This window comes from Pongo pygmaeus, chromosome 11, assembly GCF_028885625.2.
Source record: "Pongo pygmaeus isolate AG05252 chromosome 11, NHGRI_mPonPyg2-v2.0_pri, whole genome shotgun sequence".
Classification (NCBI taxonomy): Eukaryota; Metazoa; Chordata; class Mammalia; order Primates; family Hominidae; genus Pongo; species Pongo pygmaeus.
This window is the reverse complement of record NC_072384.2, coordinates 17,158,623-17,177,416: the sequence shown is the minus strand read 5'-3', so window position 1 is coordinate 17,177,416 and position 18,794 is coordinate 17,158,623. Positions and strand designations below refer to the sequence as shown.

The 18,794-nt window shown below is 38.1% G+C and overlaps 1 protein-coding gene across 7 annotated transcripts in view; it reads right to left on the bottom strand.

Annotated features, from left to right (window-relative positions):
* WDR33 (WD repeat domain 33) overlaps positions 1–18,794 on the bottom strand; it is a 103,801-nt gene that overhangs the window by 40,038 nt on the left and 44,969 nt on the right. For 4 of the 7 annotated variants that reach the window (XM_054477133.2, XM_054477134.2, XM_054477135.2 and 1 more), the window contains 2 exons: positions 18,602–18,753; positions 16,831–16,928 (listed from right to left, as the gene is read on the bottom strand). In XM_054477133.2, the coding sequence (XP_054333108.1) occupies positions 16,831–16,928; positions 18,602–18,753 (250 nt within the window). Of the gene's footprint in view, positions 1–78; positions 2,900–4,762; positions 5,502–16,830; positions 16,929–18,601; positions 18,754–18,794 lie in introns of those variants that run through there. The other 3 variants (XM_054477138.2, XM_054477137.2, XM_054477139.2) reach the window with 2 other exon arrangements.

The window sequence follows — 18,794 nt, the reverse complement described above, 5'->3', positions numbered from 1 at the left end:
GCCAGCCTGGGAGACAGAGCGAGACCCTGTCTCTGAAACATAAAATAATTAAAAAAAAAAAAAAAAAAAAAAAAAGGTAAGCAAGCAAAGGCAATGAAGAGAACAACTTCGGGGCCAGTGCAAGGGGAATGCAGGGTGTGAAGGATTGCCTTCTGGCACTCCTGTGGTTCTGAGATGATAGTGGAAATAAAATATGAGGACTTACATAAAGCTTTAAAAAGAAGTCATAGTTCTATTTCAAGATAATGTTATCTATTTAAATGTGGCTTACAATTTTATCAATGATACTTCTAAACCTAAAAATCACTACTGAAAATAAGATAATCATATTCCAATACTAATTTTTGATCCAATAATCTCCTCCCATAAATACCTTTCCTTAATACATTTAACACCTCTCTTTTAATACCTTTCCTAATCAATTCCAATCTCCTCTTAAATCAAATTAAGTAAAATATGTTATTTTCTTTACTCCTATCTTGTCTTTTAGCATCTTTCCTTGACATTTATGACTTTAGCAACAAACATTTGCTTCATCCTGCACTGTGTAGAGTATGTCTGTGGTCCTCACAACAGCCCTGTGAGGTAGGTATCATTAGCTCTCCTTTACAGTCGAGGAAAGGCAAGCTGAGAAAGACTTGACTTGCCCAGTGGCAAAGCGGGGATTCAAAGCCAAACTTGCTGACTCTCAGCTGAGTGATGTTTAAAGTTCCCCAGAGGAAATACAGAGATTGTGCCAAGTAGAAACTACCACTATACCTAGAATTTTGGAGCAGCTAAAGAGGAGGTTTAACATTAATAATTTCTTCTTTGTCACTTAACCACTGTAAACGGTAATTACACTATATTCTTCTATCATTACATTTTAAAGTTAACAATACACAAAAGTTACCCTTCTCTTTTTATAGAAAAAGTACTTATTACAAATAGACTTGCACTCATCACTGCCTATGAAAAGACACAGTAAACTGGTACTATTCAGCATCAATCCTGGTAAATGGATGTTATAAAAAAATGCAAATATATGATTATAGAAGATGATTAAAACGAGTGAATTTTGTGGAGATCACCAAAGTGAGTTTCTGCCCAAACAGATTTAGTTTCAAAATACAAAGGCTTATTATCAAGGCACTTTAACCAAGAGAATACACCACAAATCTATGTCTAAATTATATGAACATTAATTCTGGCATCTACACAATTTAGACACAGGCACAAATGGTATTTATCTACCAATCCTGAAATCTGTGTTAACTCTGGAATATGCTGTTTTTTCCATATGAAATTATGTACTGTATCTAATAAATAAAATATAAACAATAGTTTAACATACAGTGTTTAAAACCTAAAATGAACAAATATTTCTGTGTGAAATAGTCTTTAGGAGAAAAATCTTATTCTGAAAACATTTTATCCTCAGTCTGGTCCAAATCAACAATATTTTAGGGCTACTGCTGCTCTACTGAAAAAAAAAAAAAAAAGTAAAAGCTTTTACAATCTAAAACCTTTATTTAAAGATTTTGAGGTTCCCATGAGCACTCGATATTAGCATAAAAGCAGCTATGAAGATTTCAATGATGATACATGATGACATTCTTTATTTCTATGGGAAAATTCTATACGCCAGTGGCAAAACTAGTGGTACTATCTGAAGAGGCTGCTTTTGCCTATAATGTAGCCTGCTTGTCTAATGCTGGTTAACATGCCACCAAATTCTCCCCAATTGCTCCGTTTTGTAAAAACGTACTGCTGGCATCATTTCAGCTTGTTCCAACCTGTGCGTGCCGAGCATGTCACTGCTACTAAATCCTGACCTCAAGTCTGTCTGGATTTTTGTATTTTTGAGAAAGTAAAAAGCAGCAGCCCCTGACCTCTGAGAACTAATCTGATGCTCAAGCTAAGCCTTGGTGTTACTACAAACTGTTCTGACATTTACAGCTTAAACATTCCATGCTCCTGTTGGACTATCTCACTGAACATCAATATCAAAAGTAGTCACTCCAAGACCATGCCAAAGTGAGAAAAAACTAGGTCACTGTACAACCCACAAAATACAAAATTCTCTTTCTTGCCGAATGAGTGACAGCTATTTCACCAATTACAGCTTTATCCTCAATCTACTTGACCCCCTCTATAAGATCTGTTGATACCCAATCACAGAATTGCCTGTTTTCCCACAGCACCCTATCTAGAGCAAGCCCTCACGTCCTTAGACCTTCCCCCCAAAATTATCCAAAGCCCAAATCCTATAATACATTATAACACCCTATTACTAGGACACCCCATGGTTCCCTGTGGTCTGTGTTCTTGGCTGCAATGAGCAATATATCCAACTTGCTCTATGACAGGTGTACTCCTAGTGGTCTTCAGCTGAAGGGTATTCACACTTGTAAATACTAACAGTGAAATGAAAATAGATTAAATGTTCTAGGCTTAGAAAATGACTCTAAAACTATAATTCACAGGGAGGGCAGCTTTGGATGATGCTGGTATAAGATTTCTTCAGTTTTGCTTTTAATGTCAAGACCATGGTAAAATGTTTTAAATGGCTCAGGTAAAGTAAAAAGCATTAAAAACTGTTAAAGCAGAGGAGAAGCTTTTACAGCCAAATTGATCACGAGAATAAGAAGGAGTTAATCAAGGATCATTTCAATTGGCGGCAGCACGTCCAAGTATCTGGGTTATGTCTAGGTTTAGAGGTACTTTAAAACAAGGGATGCAGGAAAGTGCTCATCAATAATAAAGCTGAAGCTATAAGGAAAACATGAAAGTGAGTAATATCTTTTTTTCCTGAGACAGGGACTCATTGTGTCACCCAGGCCTGGGTGCAGTGGTGCATGGTTCATTACTCTCAATCTCCTGGGCTCAGGTGATCCTCCTAACAGGGCCTCCTAGGTAGCTGAAATTTAAAAAAAAAAAAAAGTGCTCACCTTAACTACTGGAATTATCTGGATAGTATGTTAGCTGTGAGAAGAAAATAAAGCAAGATTTTCATATGCACTCTTTTGATGAAAGATTTTTTAAAATTTCTTAAGTATTAATCATATCTACAAGTACAAAACCAAAAATGCAGCCGGGCTTGGTGGCTCATGCCTGTAATCCCAGTACTTTGGGAGGCCAAGATGGGAAAATCTCTTAGCCCAGGAGTTTGAGACCAGCTTAAGCAACATAGTGACATCTTGTATCTATTAAAAATAAAATAAAGTTAGACAGGCAAAGTGGCATGCACCTGCAGTCCCAGCTACTCAGAAAGCTCAGGTGGATCGCATAAGCCCAGGCAGTTGAGGCTCCAGTGAGTTGTGATCGTGCCACTGCACTCCAACCTGGGTGACCGAGTGAAACGGTCTCAATAAAACAAAACAAAATAAATAAAATGATGATGAAGAAACACCATAAGAGCAGGCGTGGTGGCTCATGCCTGTAATCCCAGCATTTTGGGAGGCCGAGGCAGGTGGATCACCCGAGGTCAGGGGTTTGAGATCAGCCTGGCCAACATGGTGAAACCCCATCTCTACTAAAAATACAAAAAATTAGCTGGGCATGGTGGCAGACGCCTGTATTCCCAGCTATTCGGGAGGCTGAGGCAGGAGAATCACTTGAGCCAGGGAGGCGGAGATTGCAGTGAGCTGAGATTGTGCCACTGCACTCCAGCCTGGGCAACAGAGCAGGACTCCACCTCAAAAAAAAAAAAAAAAAAAAAAAGAAACGCCATAGTGTTGACTACTTTCTCTTTCAAGACAAGCCCTCAGCAACTGTGCCAAACCTTAACCTTTACAATTATCACAGTCCTCAGTGTTTCTCATCACCAAGAACTGAAACTCTCCATCATACTGAGTCTTTCAAATACCTTTCATTTCACAGGTTTTTTGTTTTGTTTTGTTTTTTGAGACGGAGTCTCACTCTGCCACCCAGGCTGGAGTACAGTGGCCCAATCTCAGCTCACTGCAAGCTCTGCCTCTCGGGTTCACACCATTCTCTCACAGGCTGTAATTTCTAATACTCGCTGCTTCTTAAGTCAAAAATGTATCAGCTTATTTCTCATCATAGGATAACAGGCGTTTGTGGGGAGGGAGGGACAGGGTCTCATTCTATCACCCAGGCTTGAGTGCAGTGGCGAAATCTCGGCTCACTGCAGCCTCGGATTTCCCAGGTTCAAGAGATCCTCCTACCTCAGCCTCCCTGGTAGCAGGGACCGCAGGCACACACCACCACACCCAGTTAACTTTTTGTATTTGTTTTGCACAAATGGGGTTTTGCCATGTTGCCAAGGTTGGTCTCAAACTCCTGGGCTCAAGTGATCTGCCTGCCTTGGCCTCCCAAAGTGCTGGGATTACTGGCATGAGCCACCGCACCCAGCTGAGAACAGACTTTTTTTGAGTCAAAAATATAAGGGAAGGCCGGGCGCAGTAGCTCACGCCTGTAATCCCAGCACTTTGGGAGACTGAGGCAGATGAATCACTTGAGGTTAGGAGTTCGAGACCAGCCTGGGCAACATGGTGAAACCCCATCTCTACTTAAAATACAAAAATTAGCCAGGCGTGGTGGCATGTGCCTATAATCCCAGTTACCCAAGAGGCTGAGGCACGAGAAATGTTTGAACCCAAGAGGCGGAAGTTGCAGTGAGTCAAGATTGTATCATTGCAGTCCAGCCTGGGCAACAAGAGTGAAACGCTATCTTAAAAAAAAAAAAAAAAAAATTGTGTATATATATATATATATATACATACACACACATACACACACACACACACACGGAAAAAACTATCTTTAAAACAGCTAATTTTATTTCTTTCAGAGGTTAAAATGTAAAAGTAAGTAAAACAGCTAATTCAAAAACTGAAGGTATTTTACAGTAATTGATTTAATGATTCACCTGCTAGAATTTAAAAAACTAAACAAAATGTCTAGTGAATACTCTTGACAAATTTTTGTTTTAATAAACATTTCCACCCAGAAGACCCTTGGGAACTTACATTTGCATGGCACATTAAAACCTAAAAACTGTAAAACTAAAAATGTTCTAAAAAATCAGATTGATGGCAAGGCACAGTGGCTCATGCCTATAATCTCAGTACTTTGGAAGGCAGAGGCGGGCGGATTACTTGAGCCCAGGAGTTCAAGACCAGCCTAGGCAACATGGTGAAACCCTGTCTCTACTAAAAATACAAAAGTTAGCCACACATGGTGGCATGCACCTGTAGCCCCAGCTTCTCAGGAGGCTGAGGTGGGAGGATCACTTGAGCCTGGCAGGTGGAGGCTGCGGTAAGCCAAGATCATGCCACTGCACTCCAGCCTGAGTGACAGAGCAAGGCCTTATCTCAAAATAATAATAATTATAATAATAATATTGATATTTAGAGTGAAGACGCTCTATATAAAACAACAACAACAACAACAACAGGTTGGACAGGAGGATGGCTTAAGACCAGGAGTTTGATGTTATGGTGAGCTATGATCATGCCAGTGTACTCCAACCTGGGCAACAGAGTGAAATCCTGTCTCTGAAAAATAATAATAAATTTTAAAATCAGAATACACTTAAAAAAGATACAAATGGAATAATTTGCATAGATTTCAGGAAACGAAATGATCTGATCTAACTATTGCAAAAAAATTTTTTTAATATTACCACCACCAAATTTTTGAGGTATTTAACATTCAGGTTCTACAGAAAGAACATTAAAACTGAGTGCTGTACTATATGACCTCAAGAAAGGAGCAGGATTTTAGTTCAGAAATCACTAAAACTTAAAATGCTCTTTTTATTCCAGATGTCACCTCTCTGATCTTACAGTCACTGAATCAGACCCACATCTGCTATGTCACAGGTAAGGTTTCGGCTCCTACCCTTCAACAAACTACACTGAAGACTCTGAGGACACAGTAAGTCCCCAAAGTCAAGTCCCCAAAGTCAGCTAGTCCGTTTGGTCAAACTGACAAGTTTCATGGGGTGGACGCAGAGGGTAACAAGGAGAGTACAAACAAGACATTAGATTTCTATATCTGAATCTTGTCTACTCCAACAAAAATATATGTATAGTACATTTTCCCCAAGACTCCTACCTTACTGCTGACACATTACTCAACCAAGATGGCAAAAAGAAATAACATTTTACCAGAGCTATCACTTGCTCATCCAACTTCCTTATCACTAAATGGAGTTAGGGATTAATTCTTGTGCTTAAGGTTGGTCAAGCATGAAAAAACTTTTTCTTACCCCCCAAAAAACTAAATGCTGTCCTGATGAAACAGTCTGGGCACCAATGACAGCAACCTGCTGCTATGAGCTGTGAAGACTACTCACTGTCAATGTAAAACAGCACTCCTGCTTGATAAGGTACTTCATCAAGCCACAAAACATTTCTGAAGAAATAAGATAACTAGGAAAATGCTGGACATGGTGCTAAAGGGAAGAGGCCATGTCTTCTAAATTTTTATCAGCAAAAGAACCAATGATAGCACATTGGCCACAGCGTGTCATCATTAATTATCTGATGCATCTAACAACTAAGATAAACTATTTAAATCCTTTTATAAGACTTTATTTATTTATTTATTTATTTATTTATGAGATGGAGTTTTGCTCTTGTTGCCCAGGCTGGAGTGCAATGGCACACTGTCGGTTCACTGCAACCTCCTCTGCCTTCTGGGTTCAAGCAATTCTCTTGCCTCAGCCTCCCAAGAAGCTGGGATTACAGGCACGTGCCACCATGCCCAGCTGATTTTTGTATTTTTAGTAGAGACGGGGTTTCACCATGTTGGCCAGGCTGGTCTCAAATGCCTGACCTCAAGTGATCCACCTGCCTTGGCCTCCCAAAGTGCTGGGATTACAGGCATGAGCCACCACGCACAGCCCTTTTAAAGGACTTCAAAAAGACCAATTCTAAGTTCATATCTGTTGAATTTTTTACATCTAAAAACACTAAAAAATCATGACAGCTTTGTTTAAACAAGTAGTCATATTTATAGACTGCTTGTAAACATAAAAGCCTATATATACTACTGTCATAACAATGGCTGAAAAATATTCAAATGAAAAAAGTTCTGAAATAACCACTTTTATCCTAAAATAGTCCAGAGATTTGGAAGCAGGCTCTGAAATTCACTTTGGAAATGACATATCAATGAGTTCAATACCTCACTTTACAGATGAGGACACAAAATATTGTAACTTGCCCCAGTGTCACATGGCTGCTAAGAGCTGAAACTGTGACTAACATTCAGCTTCTAGAGCTTGTGATTGTAATCATATGCAATAGTGTCTCTTTATATACTTCCAATGAATTGGTTTTAGTAGCAGGAGACTAGCAGATGAAGCTGATCAGAAAAAGTAATAAAACAGCATTTTTAAAAGAATATGGAGGCATCTAGTTCAGGACTGCATCTATTTTTTAAAAAAGAATATAGACTCAAATCAATGAAAGGTAATTAAGACAACTCTACACAATAGAAGGTGAGATAAAAACCACAAAAATCACAAAACGTAAAGAACGGTAAAGAAAAAGAAAAATAACTTAATGAAAATATCTTCCAAAGCCTAACCTACCTAGTAAAAAGCTAAGGTGGGAAAGGGGCATGAAGAAATCTTTGACTCCTAAAATTATTCTGTATCTTATCTAGAGGTAGTTAGGCAAGTGTATTAATACAAAAAAAATCCATTATACTGTACATTTAAGATTTGTGCATTTACTGTATATATACAATTAAAAAGTATAAATACTTCAAAAAATTTTTGGAAGATTAGGTGAATTTTGAGACTCCATTCACTACTTCAAACAATAGTGTTAATAACATTATCCAATGTCTCAACAGAGGTTGGCAACATCTCCTTATGGGATACAACCTAGTCACTTAACTCTTTGCAATGCTAGACTTTAGGTCTGCCCTGAAACATAAAACTAACGTTAATATTATCAAATCCGACCATCCGTCTGAAAAGGAAATGCTTTCTATAACTTCCCTGATAGGTAGGTGGCAAGCTAAATGTGGCAAAATTTCATGAAAGGGAAGCCCAATAGCTCACACAACAGTCCGTTCTCTTTTCTTTTATGGGGGAAAAACACAGGGTCTCCCTCTGTCGTCCAGGATGGAGTGCAGTGGCGCAATCTCGGCTCACTGCAGCCTCGGATTCCTAGACTCGAGCAATCCTCCTGCCTCAGCCTTCTGAGTAGTTGGGACTACATGTGCATGCCACCACGTTTTTCATTTTTTTTGTAGAAACAGGGTCTCACTTTGTTGCCCAGGCTGGTCTCAAACTCCTGGCTTTAAGCAACCTTCCCACCTTAGCCTCCCAAAGAGCTGGGATTACAGGTGTGAGCTATTGTGCCTGGCCACATTCTCTTATCTTTCCACAGGAAAAAATTTCCATAATGAAATCCAAATATGATGTCCTATATCCTTCTCATCCCCTATATTCTAGGACTATATAAAATAAATCAAATCCTACTTCCAAAAAGTATTCTTTAAATATCTGAAAATAACTATAATCGCAAGTCTCTTTTAACCCAGCTAAATACTAATCTTCCCTTTACTGTTCTTCATGATTTCCAGACTGTTCTTCCGTCTAGTAAACTCCCCTCAAACTGAAGCTCCACCACTCTGAACATCTATTAAGTATTCTATTAAGTGGGGAAGAACATGACACCTCAAGAGTTCACACCAATTATCTAAAACACAGGATTGTTTTTATGAACTCTAATTAACCAATCTAACAAACCCTGGAATTGAGGTTGGTAAGCAAAGTACAGAACTTCCTATTTATCTTTATTTAACTTTTACAGTTTAAGTTTCTGTTAACATCAAAATATCTTCTCAAATCCTGAAATCTAGTGAACTTCCACTTGTAGTTTTGAATCAGCTATAAATTACAAAGCAAGACCATCTACATTAATATAAAATGTTAAGTAGGACGGGGCCAAGTAAAGAATCTTACAGCACTCTCTGCATACTTGTCTCACAGGTAACAAACATCCAGGGAAAACTTACTTTGGGAATGATCTTTCACTCATGCAGCTAAAAAGCCACATTCCTCTACCATGATCCACAAATTAGCTCAAAAGATTGCCTGTATTGTTCTGGCTACAATGTCCTTGACCCCTCCAGCAATCCTATTAAAAAATAGGATTATTTTAGCATGATTTATTCCAGACCACTATTTCTCAATGGAAGCAGTAAGGCTTTCTTTCTCCAAGCCTGCGCATGCATGCATGTGTGCGTACCTGTGGTGGTGCCTTTTTTAGACATTTATGTGTGGCAGTCATCAATGAAGTTCACTTCAGAAGTGTACAGACTACAAATTATTTATTCGAAAAAGCAGTTATCTGGCCTAATGGGATTAAGAACTACTAATCTAATCTTTGATGACTCATGGCATCACAAACTACCTTTGTTTAATAACATTAAAAATGTCTGTTGGAGATAAAATATTGAGCTTCCTGACAAGGAGTTCCTAGAACTCACCCTTTTACTCCTTGTTTCTGTATTCATGTATTTCTAATGTTTCAATATGGTAGAATACTTATAATTTCCATTTGTGACTAAACAAACATGGACACTGAAAAGACTCTCAGTCTTCAACAAGCATAGGGAGATGGCCAGACTAAGGAGGCTATCCTCAATATTAACTCTGTTCTCTCAAAGAGCTCTACTAAATATCAAAATACATTCAAAGGCAAAAAAACAGAGGCCTTAGCAGATTAGCTGTGAGGGTTTTAATGTGCATGTGGAGAAATTAGGGTTATTTTATGAAACAACCTGTAAAAAAGAATTAACTGACCCAGAAACTACCATTTATTCCTTTAAACAGAAATCCTGACTCTGGTCTCTTTACAACTAAAGAGATCATGGCACTATAGGTGCTTCTCAGAAACTGCTGAGCTACAGTTTTCTGGTATACCACAAAAAAGTGGCCAGGCGCAGTGGCTCACACCCATAATGACAACACTTTGGGAGGCCGAGACGAGCGGATCACTTGAGGTCAGGAGTTCGAGACCAGCCTGGCTGACATGGTGAAACCGTGTCTCCACTAAAACTACGAAAATTAGCTGGGTCTTGTGGTGCATGCCTGTAGTCCCAGCTACTCAGGAAGCTGAGACATGAGAATTGCTTGAACCCAGGAGGCAGAGGTTGCAATGAGCTGAGATCATGCCACTGCACTCCAGCCTGGGCAACAGAGCAAGACTCCAACTCAAAAAAAAAAAAAAGTAATTAAAGGGGAAAAAAATTACTATGAAAAAAAAAAAACCAAACCCAGTATGTGTTCTGATACTCCCCTCACTGACAAAACTATGTTATACCACATTTTAATCATATACTTTATTAAAGAATCTACTCACCAAAAATGAAAAAGCCAAGACATATTATACATTTATCTAACTGTATCAGCCTTTCCAAAGCTCAGAATTTTAACTTTAAAAACTATCAAAGACCTGATAAGCTGAGATTTATAAAAGAACAGGGTAACTAATTCATCAGAACAAAAATTTAAACCTCACTCAAAACTAACTGAAGCACACAATTATAGAACAGACAACTACAGAATAAAATTTATATCTTTAATAAATGTAAAGATATAAAGGCTCTTTCTGAAAACTGACTGCCTAAATTATTAATCATACAGATTTATCACTGCTAAGAAATCTGAATCTTCGGCCAGGCGTGGTGGCTTATGCCTGTAATCCCAGCACTTTGGGAGGCCAAGGTGGGCAGATCACCTGAGATCAAGAGACCAGCCTGTCCAACATGGTGAAAGCCCATCTCTACCAAAAAATTAAAAAATTAGCCAGGTGTGGTGGTGCATGCCTGTAGTCCCAGCTACCAGGGAGGTTAAGGTGGGAGAATTGCTTGAACCTGGAAGGTGGAGGTTGCAGTGAGCCAGTATTGCGCCACTGCACTCCAGCCTGGGTGACAGACCAAGACCCTGTCTCCAAAAAAAAAAAAAAAAAAATAGAATCTTCATATACAAAAGAGTGCCTGGGAGTGGCTCTTGACTCTTAATTAAGACACTAAATGTAATAGCAGCAGCATGCAACTCTGCACCCCAAGAAAGGTACAGATTTATATTCAATAAGTTTTGGTCATATTATGCACAATATTTTAAATAAGCATAGCGATTAAAATAACAAAGCCCATCATAAAAATTGTAAACAATTCCTGTAAAAATACGAACACATCATGTAAAATGAATATTTCAGGACCCTACTACACGAACTTTTTTAAATAATGTGCTTTAGATGTTAAATATCAAGTCTTTTTCTCTCTATAATTATTTACATAGTAAGACAACCTACCATGATCTAGTCTTTTCAGGATAGCACAGAGCCTTAAAGAAACGCTTCCTCAAAGTAAGAAACTGGATACAGAATACAGGCAGCTGTATGTAAAATGGGTCCAGGTGGTTGTTTGGATATATGCTTGAAGTGCTTTTAATACTAAAAGCATGCTAAGTCAACGTAAGGAATTATTATGTTATGGGCTACTTTAAAGGAAGCTGGGTTTTTTGTCTTGGGGGGAAAACAGAATTCTGGGGAGTGTTTTGTAAAACCTTATAGAAATAAATTAGGTTTACTATCATAAAAATGGTTTACCAATTTTACTTTAGTAATAAAGTTATTTCCAATAAGAAGCACCCATTTTTTGGAACACTCAAACTTTGTAAACGTGTCTTCACACAGGTCAAAAACACACTGCCAAACGAAAAGATCTTTGTGTAGACAGCAGTCATCTCATGTAGTATAAACCACCAATGCAATCATGAAGGGGCACACAGAGACTTAACAAAAGTATTAGTAATAATGTTACTTTTCTTAATCTGTGTGGTGAGTACATTAAGTGTTCATTTCCATTCCATTAGTATTATATTTGAAAACTAAAAACTCCTGCGTAAGTTTCAATATAACTGCTTATGTCCATGTTCTATTTAATACACCTTATAACCCATGTGTAGTGTGAACCAACAGCTGTGGTTTATATTTTTGTTAAATATATTATACATTCACTATAACCTCTACAGTTTTAAAGAATGTTAAAATGAACTTGAATACCTAGTTTCCTCTACCCACACCCTTCTCCCCCATACCAATCTTTACTTCACAATTCTGTCAATTACAGCTTAGGAAGGTACTGTTGCTGACATTCCTTTTAAAACATAAAAGAGGCAGTTTAACATAGTAGTTAAGAGCATGAATATTGGAGCCAAACAAACAGGCTTCAAATCCTAGCCTCAACTCTTATAAATTATATGACCTTTGACAGGTTTATTTAACTTTCTGGTGCCTTGGTTTCCTCATTTGTAAAATGGGAAACAATCAGTACTGCTCTGGTAGGGCTACTGGGAAGATTAAATAAAGTACTTACAGTATGCCTGATACACAGTAAATATAATGCGTCAGCTGTTAAACAAAATTAAAGCATGCTGAAACTTGTTAACCGATTCTCTTTATGAGTATAATGGGGAGGGGTGAGGCTGTGGGAGAAAATTAAAAATAATATGATGCCTCTCAGTAAAATTTATTTCCATATCCTTACTGATTCCGTATTTTCAACCTGCCAGGAGTTATGTGATCTGCTTCCATATGCCCATAAAACTACACTGCTAGCACTCACACGGCCCTCCTCCCTTATTATCAAACGTCTTTAGCGATTGTGAAAGTATCTCACCTTCCTATTAAACATGAGGATAGGGGTTATACCTTATAAAACAGTCTCCTAGGTAACTTGCATATAGGATACTCATTGTTTATTAAATAGATTTTAATGGTACTATTTCCGTTGGAGTCAAATGTGTAAACATAACCTATAGGCTCATTTAGTCTCACATATTTCTGGTGTGTAGAATGTTATTTTATCATAAGCTTGGGAAGCTAGGGGAAATTTCTTTTTAATTTTTAATAAAAACTTTAAAAAACGTTATTTTAATCCCAGTCCATAAATTGCCATAATTAATACTAGAAAAAAAAGGAGAAATGGAACTATGGTGACTTACACATCCTTTGTAATGGTGGACATATACATAGTGCTTCTCAATGCTGCAGTGTATTCTATTTCATAAATGTCTGTTTTTTCAACTTATGTACCAACAAGGACTTTTGTATAACAAATCCACCGTCAACAGATCTATGCTCATTTTACACCTTAGAAAATACTGATTATTTTTCTCTTCTGTAACTTCATCCTTTTCTAAGCATAAGAACAATCTCAGAAATACTATTATAAAAAGCAACTACAGGCCAGGCACGGTGGGTCACGCCTGTAATACCAGCACTTTGGGAGGCCGAGGAGTGTGGATCACGTGAGGTCAGGAGATCTAGACCAGCCTGGCCAACATGGTGAAACCCCGTCTCTACTAAAAATCCAAAAATTAGCCGGGCATGGTGACACGTGCCTGTAATCCCAGTTACTCAGGAGGCTGAGGCAGGAGAATCACTTGAACCCGAGAGGCGCAGGTTGCAGTGAGCCAAGATCACACCACTGCACTCCAGCCTGGGCAACAGAGGAAGACTTGGTCTCAAAAATATTTTTAAAATAGTAAGAAAATAAAAATAAAAAGCAACTATAAATTCTGCATTCAAAAGTACAAGTCCAGTGTGGTGGCTCACAGTATAATCCTAGCACTTTGGGAGGCCGAGGCAGGAGGATCCCTTGAGCCCAGGAGTTTGAGACCAACCTGGGCAACACAGGGAGAGCCTGTCTCTGTTTTTTAAAATAATTAAAAACTGAAAAACTCAGTCAAGAAGACCCTACAGCTGTCTCTTCATACTTAATGGCCTGCCATGTGAATTAAGTGCAGACTTAATTTTTGGTATTCCCGTAGGCAAGACAAGTTGTAAGGAAGCAGGTTTCTGATATAAAGAAAGAATTCCGTGAAAATTAGAGCTGTCTAAAATTAAAAAAGGAATTCATGTGAAGTAGGGAATATTACATCACTGAGAATGTCTGTGTGTAGAAGGCTAGTTTTTAGGAATGTTGTAGAAAAGTATTTGACAGAGTTTGACTGTATGATCACAAACTCCCCTTAAATATAATTATTTTGGATTTTCTGAATACTTAACTCCAAAAGTAATGACTTGATACACAACACTAACAATGCAAAGGAGTATGCTTATCTACCTGATGCCATAGAGTCTACGTGCGTTACATGAACATCATCCTTAATAAAGGGCAACTGATATTTTAGAGGTTAGAATATCCTGTCCCTATTTGTTTGACTTTGTGATTCAGTTTTCTCTGAGTAGAGCTAAGTAAGTTCACTTCACATTTTATTTAAAGAACTCTCATCATCCCTTGAAACAACTGCCGATCCACCATCCCTCTGACCCCACAACTCACTAAGGGGAGGATGGGAAGCTCTTAGATGCGTAAAATTTGGAAAAGTGAGAAATGACAGAAAACGGACAACTGGAACCTAATAACTCTTCTCCTACAGCAGACTTGCTATCAGAATTACTGCTTGGGTGGTATAATCAACTTAATTCAATATATTCACATCTGCCTCATATACTGAAGTGTCTTGGGGTACTAAAAATATTGTTACTGTAAAGTAAGTAGAATTCTTTTTAAAAGAATCAAAAGATATTAAAAAGCTAGAATGTAAACCCTAAAAGTACATGAAGGCTCATTATACCTCTGTACATGTTTGAAATTTCCATAGTAAAAACCTAAAATAAAGAGGCCTCATACAAAAATCTCATTTATGATTCAGCATCTGCTTAACTTCATCTAAATTTACCTGGACTTATCTAAAAATATTTAACTGCGAGTTAATATCCCCTGCACACTCTAAATTTCAGAGGAAAGTTCTTAATGAAACACTTTCATTACTGAAATTGAATAATGCTTCACTGGATCATGGGACTCAAAAACGTTATCACATAGATTTCCTTATTTTTAAAATCCAAGCTGCAAAGTGGTTTTAGATCAGACTTCAGTTAGTACAGTCCACTGTAAAATTAGTTGTTTTAATACTCTAGAATTACTTTTTTTCTTTTTTTCAGATGGAGTCTCGCTCTGTTGCCCAGGCTGGAGTGCAGTGGTGCAAACTCCGCTCACTGCAAGCTCCACCACCTGAATTCACACCACTCTCCTGCCTCAGCCTCCCGAGTAGCTGGGACTACAGGCACCCACCAGGACACCCAGCTAATTTTTTGTATTTTCAGTAGAGACGGAGTCTCACGGTGTTAGCCAGGATGGTCTCAATCTCCTGACCTCGTGATCCGCCCACCTCGGCCTCCCAAAGTGCTGGGATTACGGGCATGAGCCACCGCGCCCGGCTACTCTAGAATTACTTTTAATAAATAAAATTATTTCATTTTCTCTAAGTTTCCAGGATTTTAAAAACTTAGAAAATGTTTAACTTATTTCTGTTTAACAGCTAAGACTAATAGTGAGGAAAGATTCAATATAAGTGTGGCATTAGGCTGGGAGTCAAATGATAAGATTCTAGTTCTGGCTCTGAACCTATTTTGCTTTGAACATGTCACTTCCACCCTTGGGATCATGGAGCTCATCCATAAAATAACTCAGACATGATTATCTCAAAGTCTCTGTCTCATTCTGAAGTTATACAATATTATGACCTTTATAGTGAGTAAACTCCCTCAATGTGACAGGTTCCCTATCCTTACGAAAGCTACAGTCATACAGTACTGTGGATAAACCCAAACAAAATGTGCCAAGTCAGGAGTGTTGAAGCAAATGTGATGGAAGATACTGGCTTGAAATATGGGCTGAAATACAGGTTAAAGTATCTCAAGAGTCTTTCCTGTCTAAAAACATCAACATTATATGCTACAGCTAAAGCTCTGAAAAATTGTGAGAAATTTAATGATTCAACCAAGACAACTATCTCTGCTGACTCCTGAACATAAGGGAAAAGCTCTGAATAATAATTTGACACCCAACACCTGCAGCACCCATCATCCCACCCTGTATTTATGTGTCAGAGAAAGATGGTACTTTTGTGGCATCCTGGAATCAAGGGTATGGAGTAGAAGGTACTGTTTGTTAAACAGTACATTCAACAGGTTCAAATTAAGCACCTGAGAAAACTACCTTCCTACTTAATAAACTAACAGGATCCAGTTAGAAGTGTCTTTGTTGTGATCTTTGTATTGCATATATACAACAAATTCCTTAACTCTACCACCACTGAATTCACATAACTCACATTGATGTACTGTTAATATTTCAACAGTCCCACTTTATAGAGTCCAATATTATAATGCATAATCTAAAATAATCGAAGTGAGAATATGGACTTCAGTTATGGAATGAAGTAATTTCATAGAGGTTTATTAATTATAAAATCAACAAAAGTAAACAAGCAGCAACGCCACCCGAACTTAGTAACAAGCTGGCCATGTAGTACAAATGTGGTGTACTGAAAAACCAACTGCTTTCAAAAATAGTAACACTAAGAAGTGTAGCTTTGATACCTCTATCTTGTCGGTAAATTCGTATTGTAAAAGGACTGGCAGGAGAATGACGGCTATCTAAATCAAACCACAGTGTCAGTATGTTGGGAACAAGTACCCTGACTACAAGAAAGGAAAAGGAATACAGCCCTGAAAGATGCATACAGATAAGCAAGTAAGGGGGGAGTGCTCTTGTATTTAATTTATAGCTGAAAAATTCAAAGATAACACTGGTAGTAAAAACCTACAAAATGACTGTGAGTCAGAGAAAGTGCTGGGTTTTTTTGAAGAGCCTGAGACGGTGTGTATATGTAAAAAAAAATTGAATGGAGATGTAAGCCAGTATTGTGGTTTTGTGATGATTTAACCACAAATGTCTTCTCTATTTAAATATTCCAATCAGTACTGTTAGTACACGTACCTCGGAGAATTCTTTCCTCATGGCAACGAAGAAAGTCCCAGATTCTAACAGTGCCGTCATCAGAGCATGTAGCAAATTTATTATCCGTGGGTGAGAAACTGTTACATGAAGACACACAGCAGGGGAAAGAAGTCAGCATTTAACAGATAATCTGTGCTTCTCAGACAGGGAAAAATAAAAACACTGTGCTGCATTATAAACAGGAGAGGGAAGAATCCAGTGAAGAAGCCCTTAAAGCGAATGTCGTCAGCTAACATAGGCATCTCATCAAAAGAAGACTTCAACAGAGCAGTTGTTTCTGAGTTTTCAATCATCAGTATTCTGAGAACTTCAAGTGTGTATTATTAGTGCTAATGGTATCCATGTTCCTTCTCTATTTTCTATGATACCAGGAAATCACATGAAGCTGCCTTAAGTGGTGAACTAAATGGATTCTATTTTTGCAGTATTCCTGCAGTCTTTTAAATCGCACACGAATACTGCTCCCAAAATTATCATCAGCTTCTGCCTCAGACACTTCATGAAATAAGCTGAAACAATGCGGGCTGTCTATTAAAAGACTGATTGCTAAACATCCCTACGTACGATGTTTCTCATCCATTCCAAAGGTCTGTAGAAAAGTTTCACATCTTCCTGGCAAGCTATTCCATGAATGTTGCACCTTTTGAGGAAAACTTTAAAATAAGGACATTCAGACTTGTGTGTAAAGCCAAAGAATCTGCTGCAAGAAGGAGTCAGTTTTTCCCAGCAGTGAAAGATCATCAAGTTTCTCAACTAACTCTAAAAACTCCCTTGAACTTTGGAATCCTATGAAGGACCAGCTGTGTAAACTCAAATGTATGGGCATGACACTAAGGCAAAATCTACAAAGCAGAAGCATGTTCATCCAACAATTTCTGTTAAGATTCTGAAAGTATAAACAAATGACTACAGTGGATGATGTTTCCATAAAGATGTCAACCTCCTCCCACACATGGGTGGCACAACCTTAAAGAATGCTGCTTAGCTTTATTCTGAGGCTGCAGCAATTCTTCAGGCTTGTATTTGGAACTTTTTCCCCCAGTTTTACTATACATACCTCACTGATGTGTAAAAATATATACAACTCACTGAAAATATTTTAAACTCCACTTATTGTATACATTTGCATAAGTGATGTTATCAACAGTGAATCAGAAGAAAAGTCCTAGAGTCTTCTTGACAATGATCTGCTTACAGCTGCAAAGCTTGAAGAACCCATTCATTACTCCGTTAATGTTTGCCACATCCAGTTATCTGTGAGGGTTTTAGTCCTATACTTTCCTTTGGAAGTCGTGGCATAACCAAGCCAACCAGGTCTTCACTTAAGCCTTTTTCCACTTTGTGTGAATTCTGAAGTTGTTTTCTGTAGGCTTTAGATTTTATTCAGTTGCATAATTAAAGACTGAATTCTTTATTTGGAATGAAATATTCTTGTCTTACACAGTAGATAATAAAAAGGAATAACGTATACACATTATTAATCATAAATGAAAAGAGAAAACCAGTGCAAAATGCGGCAGACAGTACATCTCTAACATATTGCAAAGGCTGATACCGGGACAACACTACTTCAGAAAGGTGCCAGCAAAATGGTGAATGTGTGAAAACAAAGAAAAATATTGTGTTTATAGGGTGCAGAAAGTTTCCCAGAAACTGACAGAGCCCATGCATCTCTGCACCCAGAATACACTTAGAGAATAATTTAACCATGACAATAGGGACTACAGAAAATGGTATATTGTGTATAAACCTGGCCTCTCTAATCGCCTCCTTATGTGCCTGGAACATCTTGACGTTGTTCATGTTCGACTGCCAATATTTCACATATCCTCCGTGGTCTGCTGTCAACATCCACATGTCATTATGTGACCACGTCATGGCCCTCACTGGGCTGTCGTGAGCCTGTGAAAACAGAAAACATTAATTAGTAAGGTGCTGCTTCA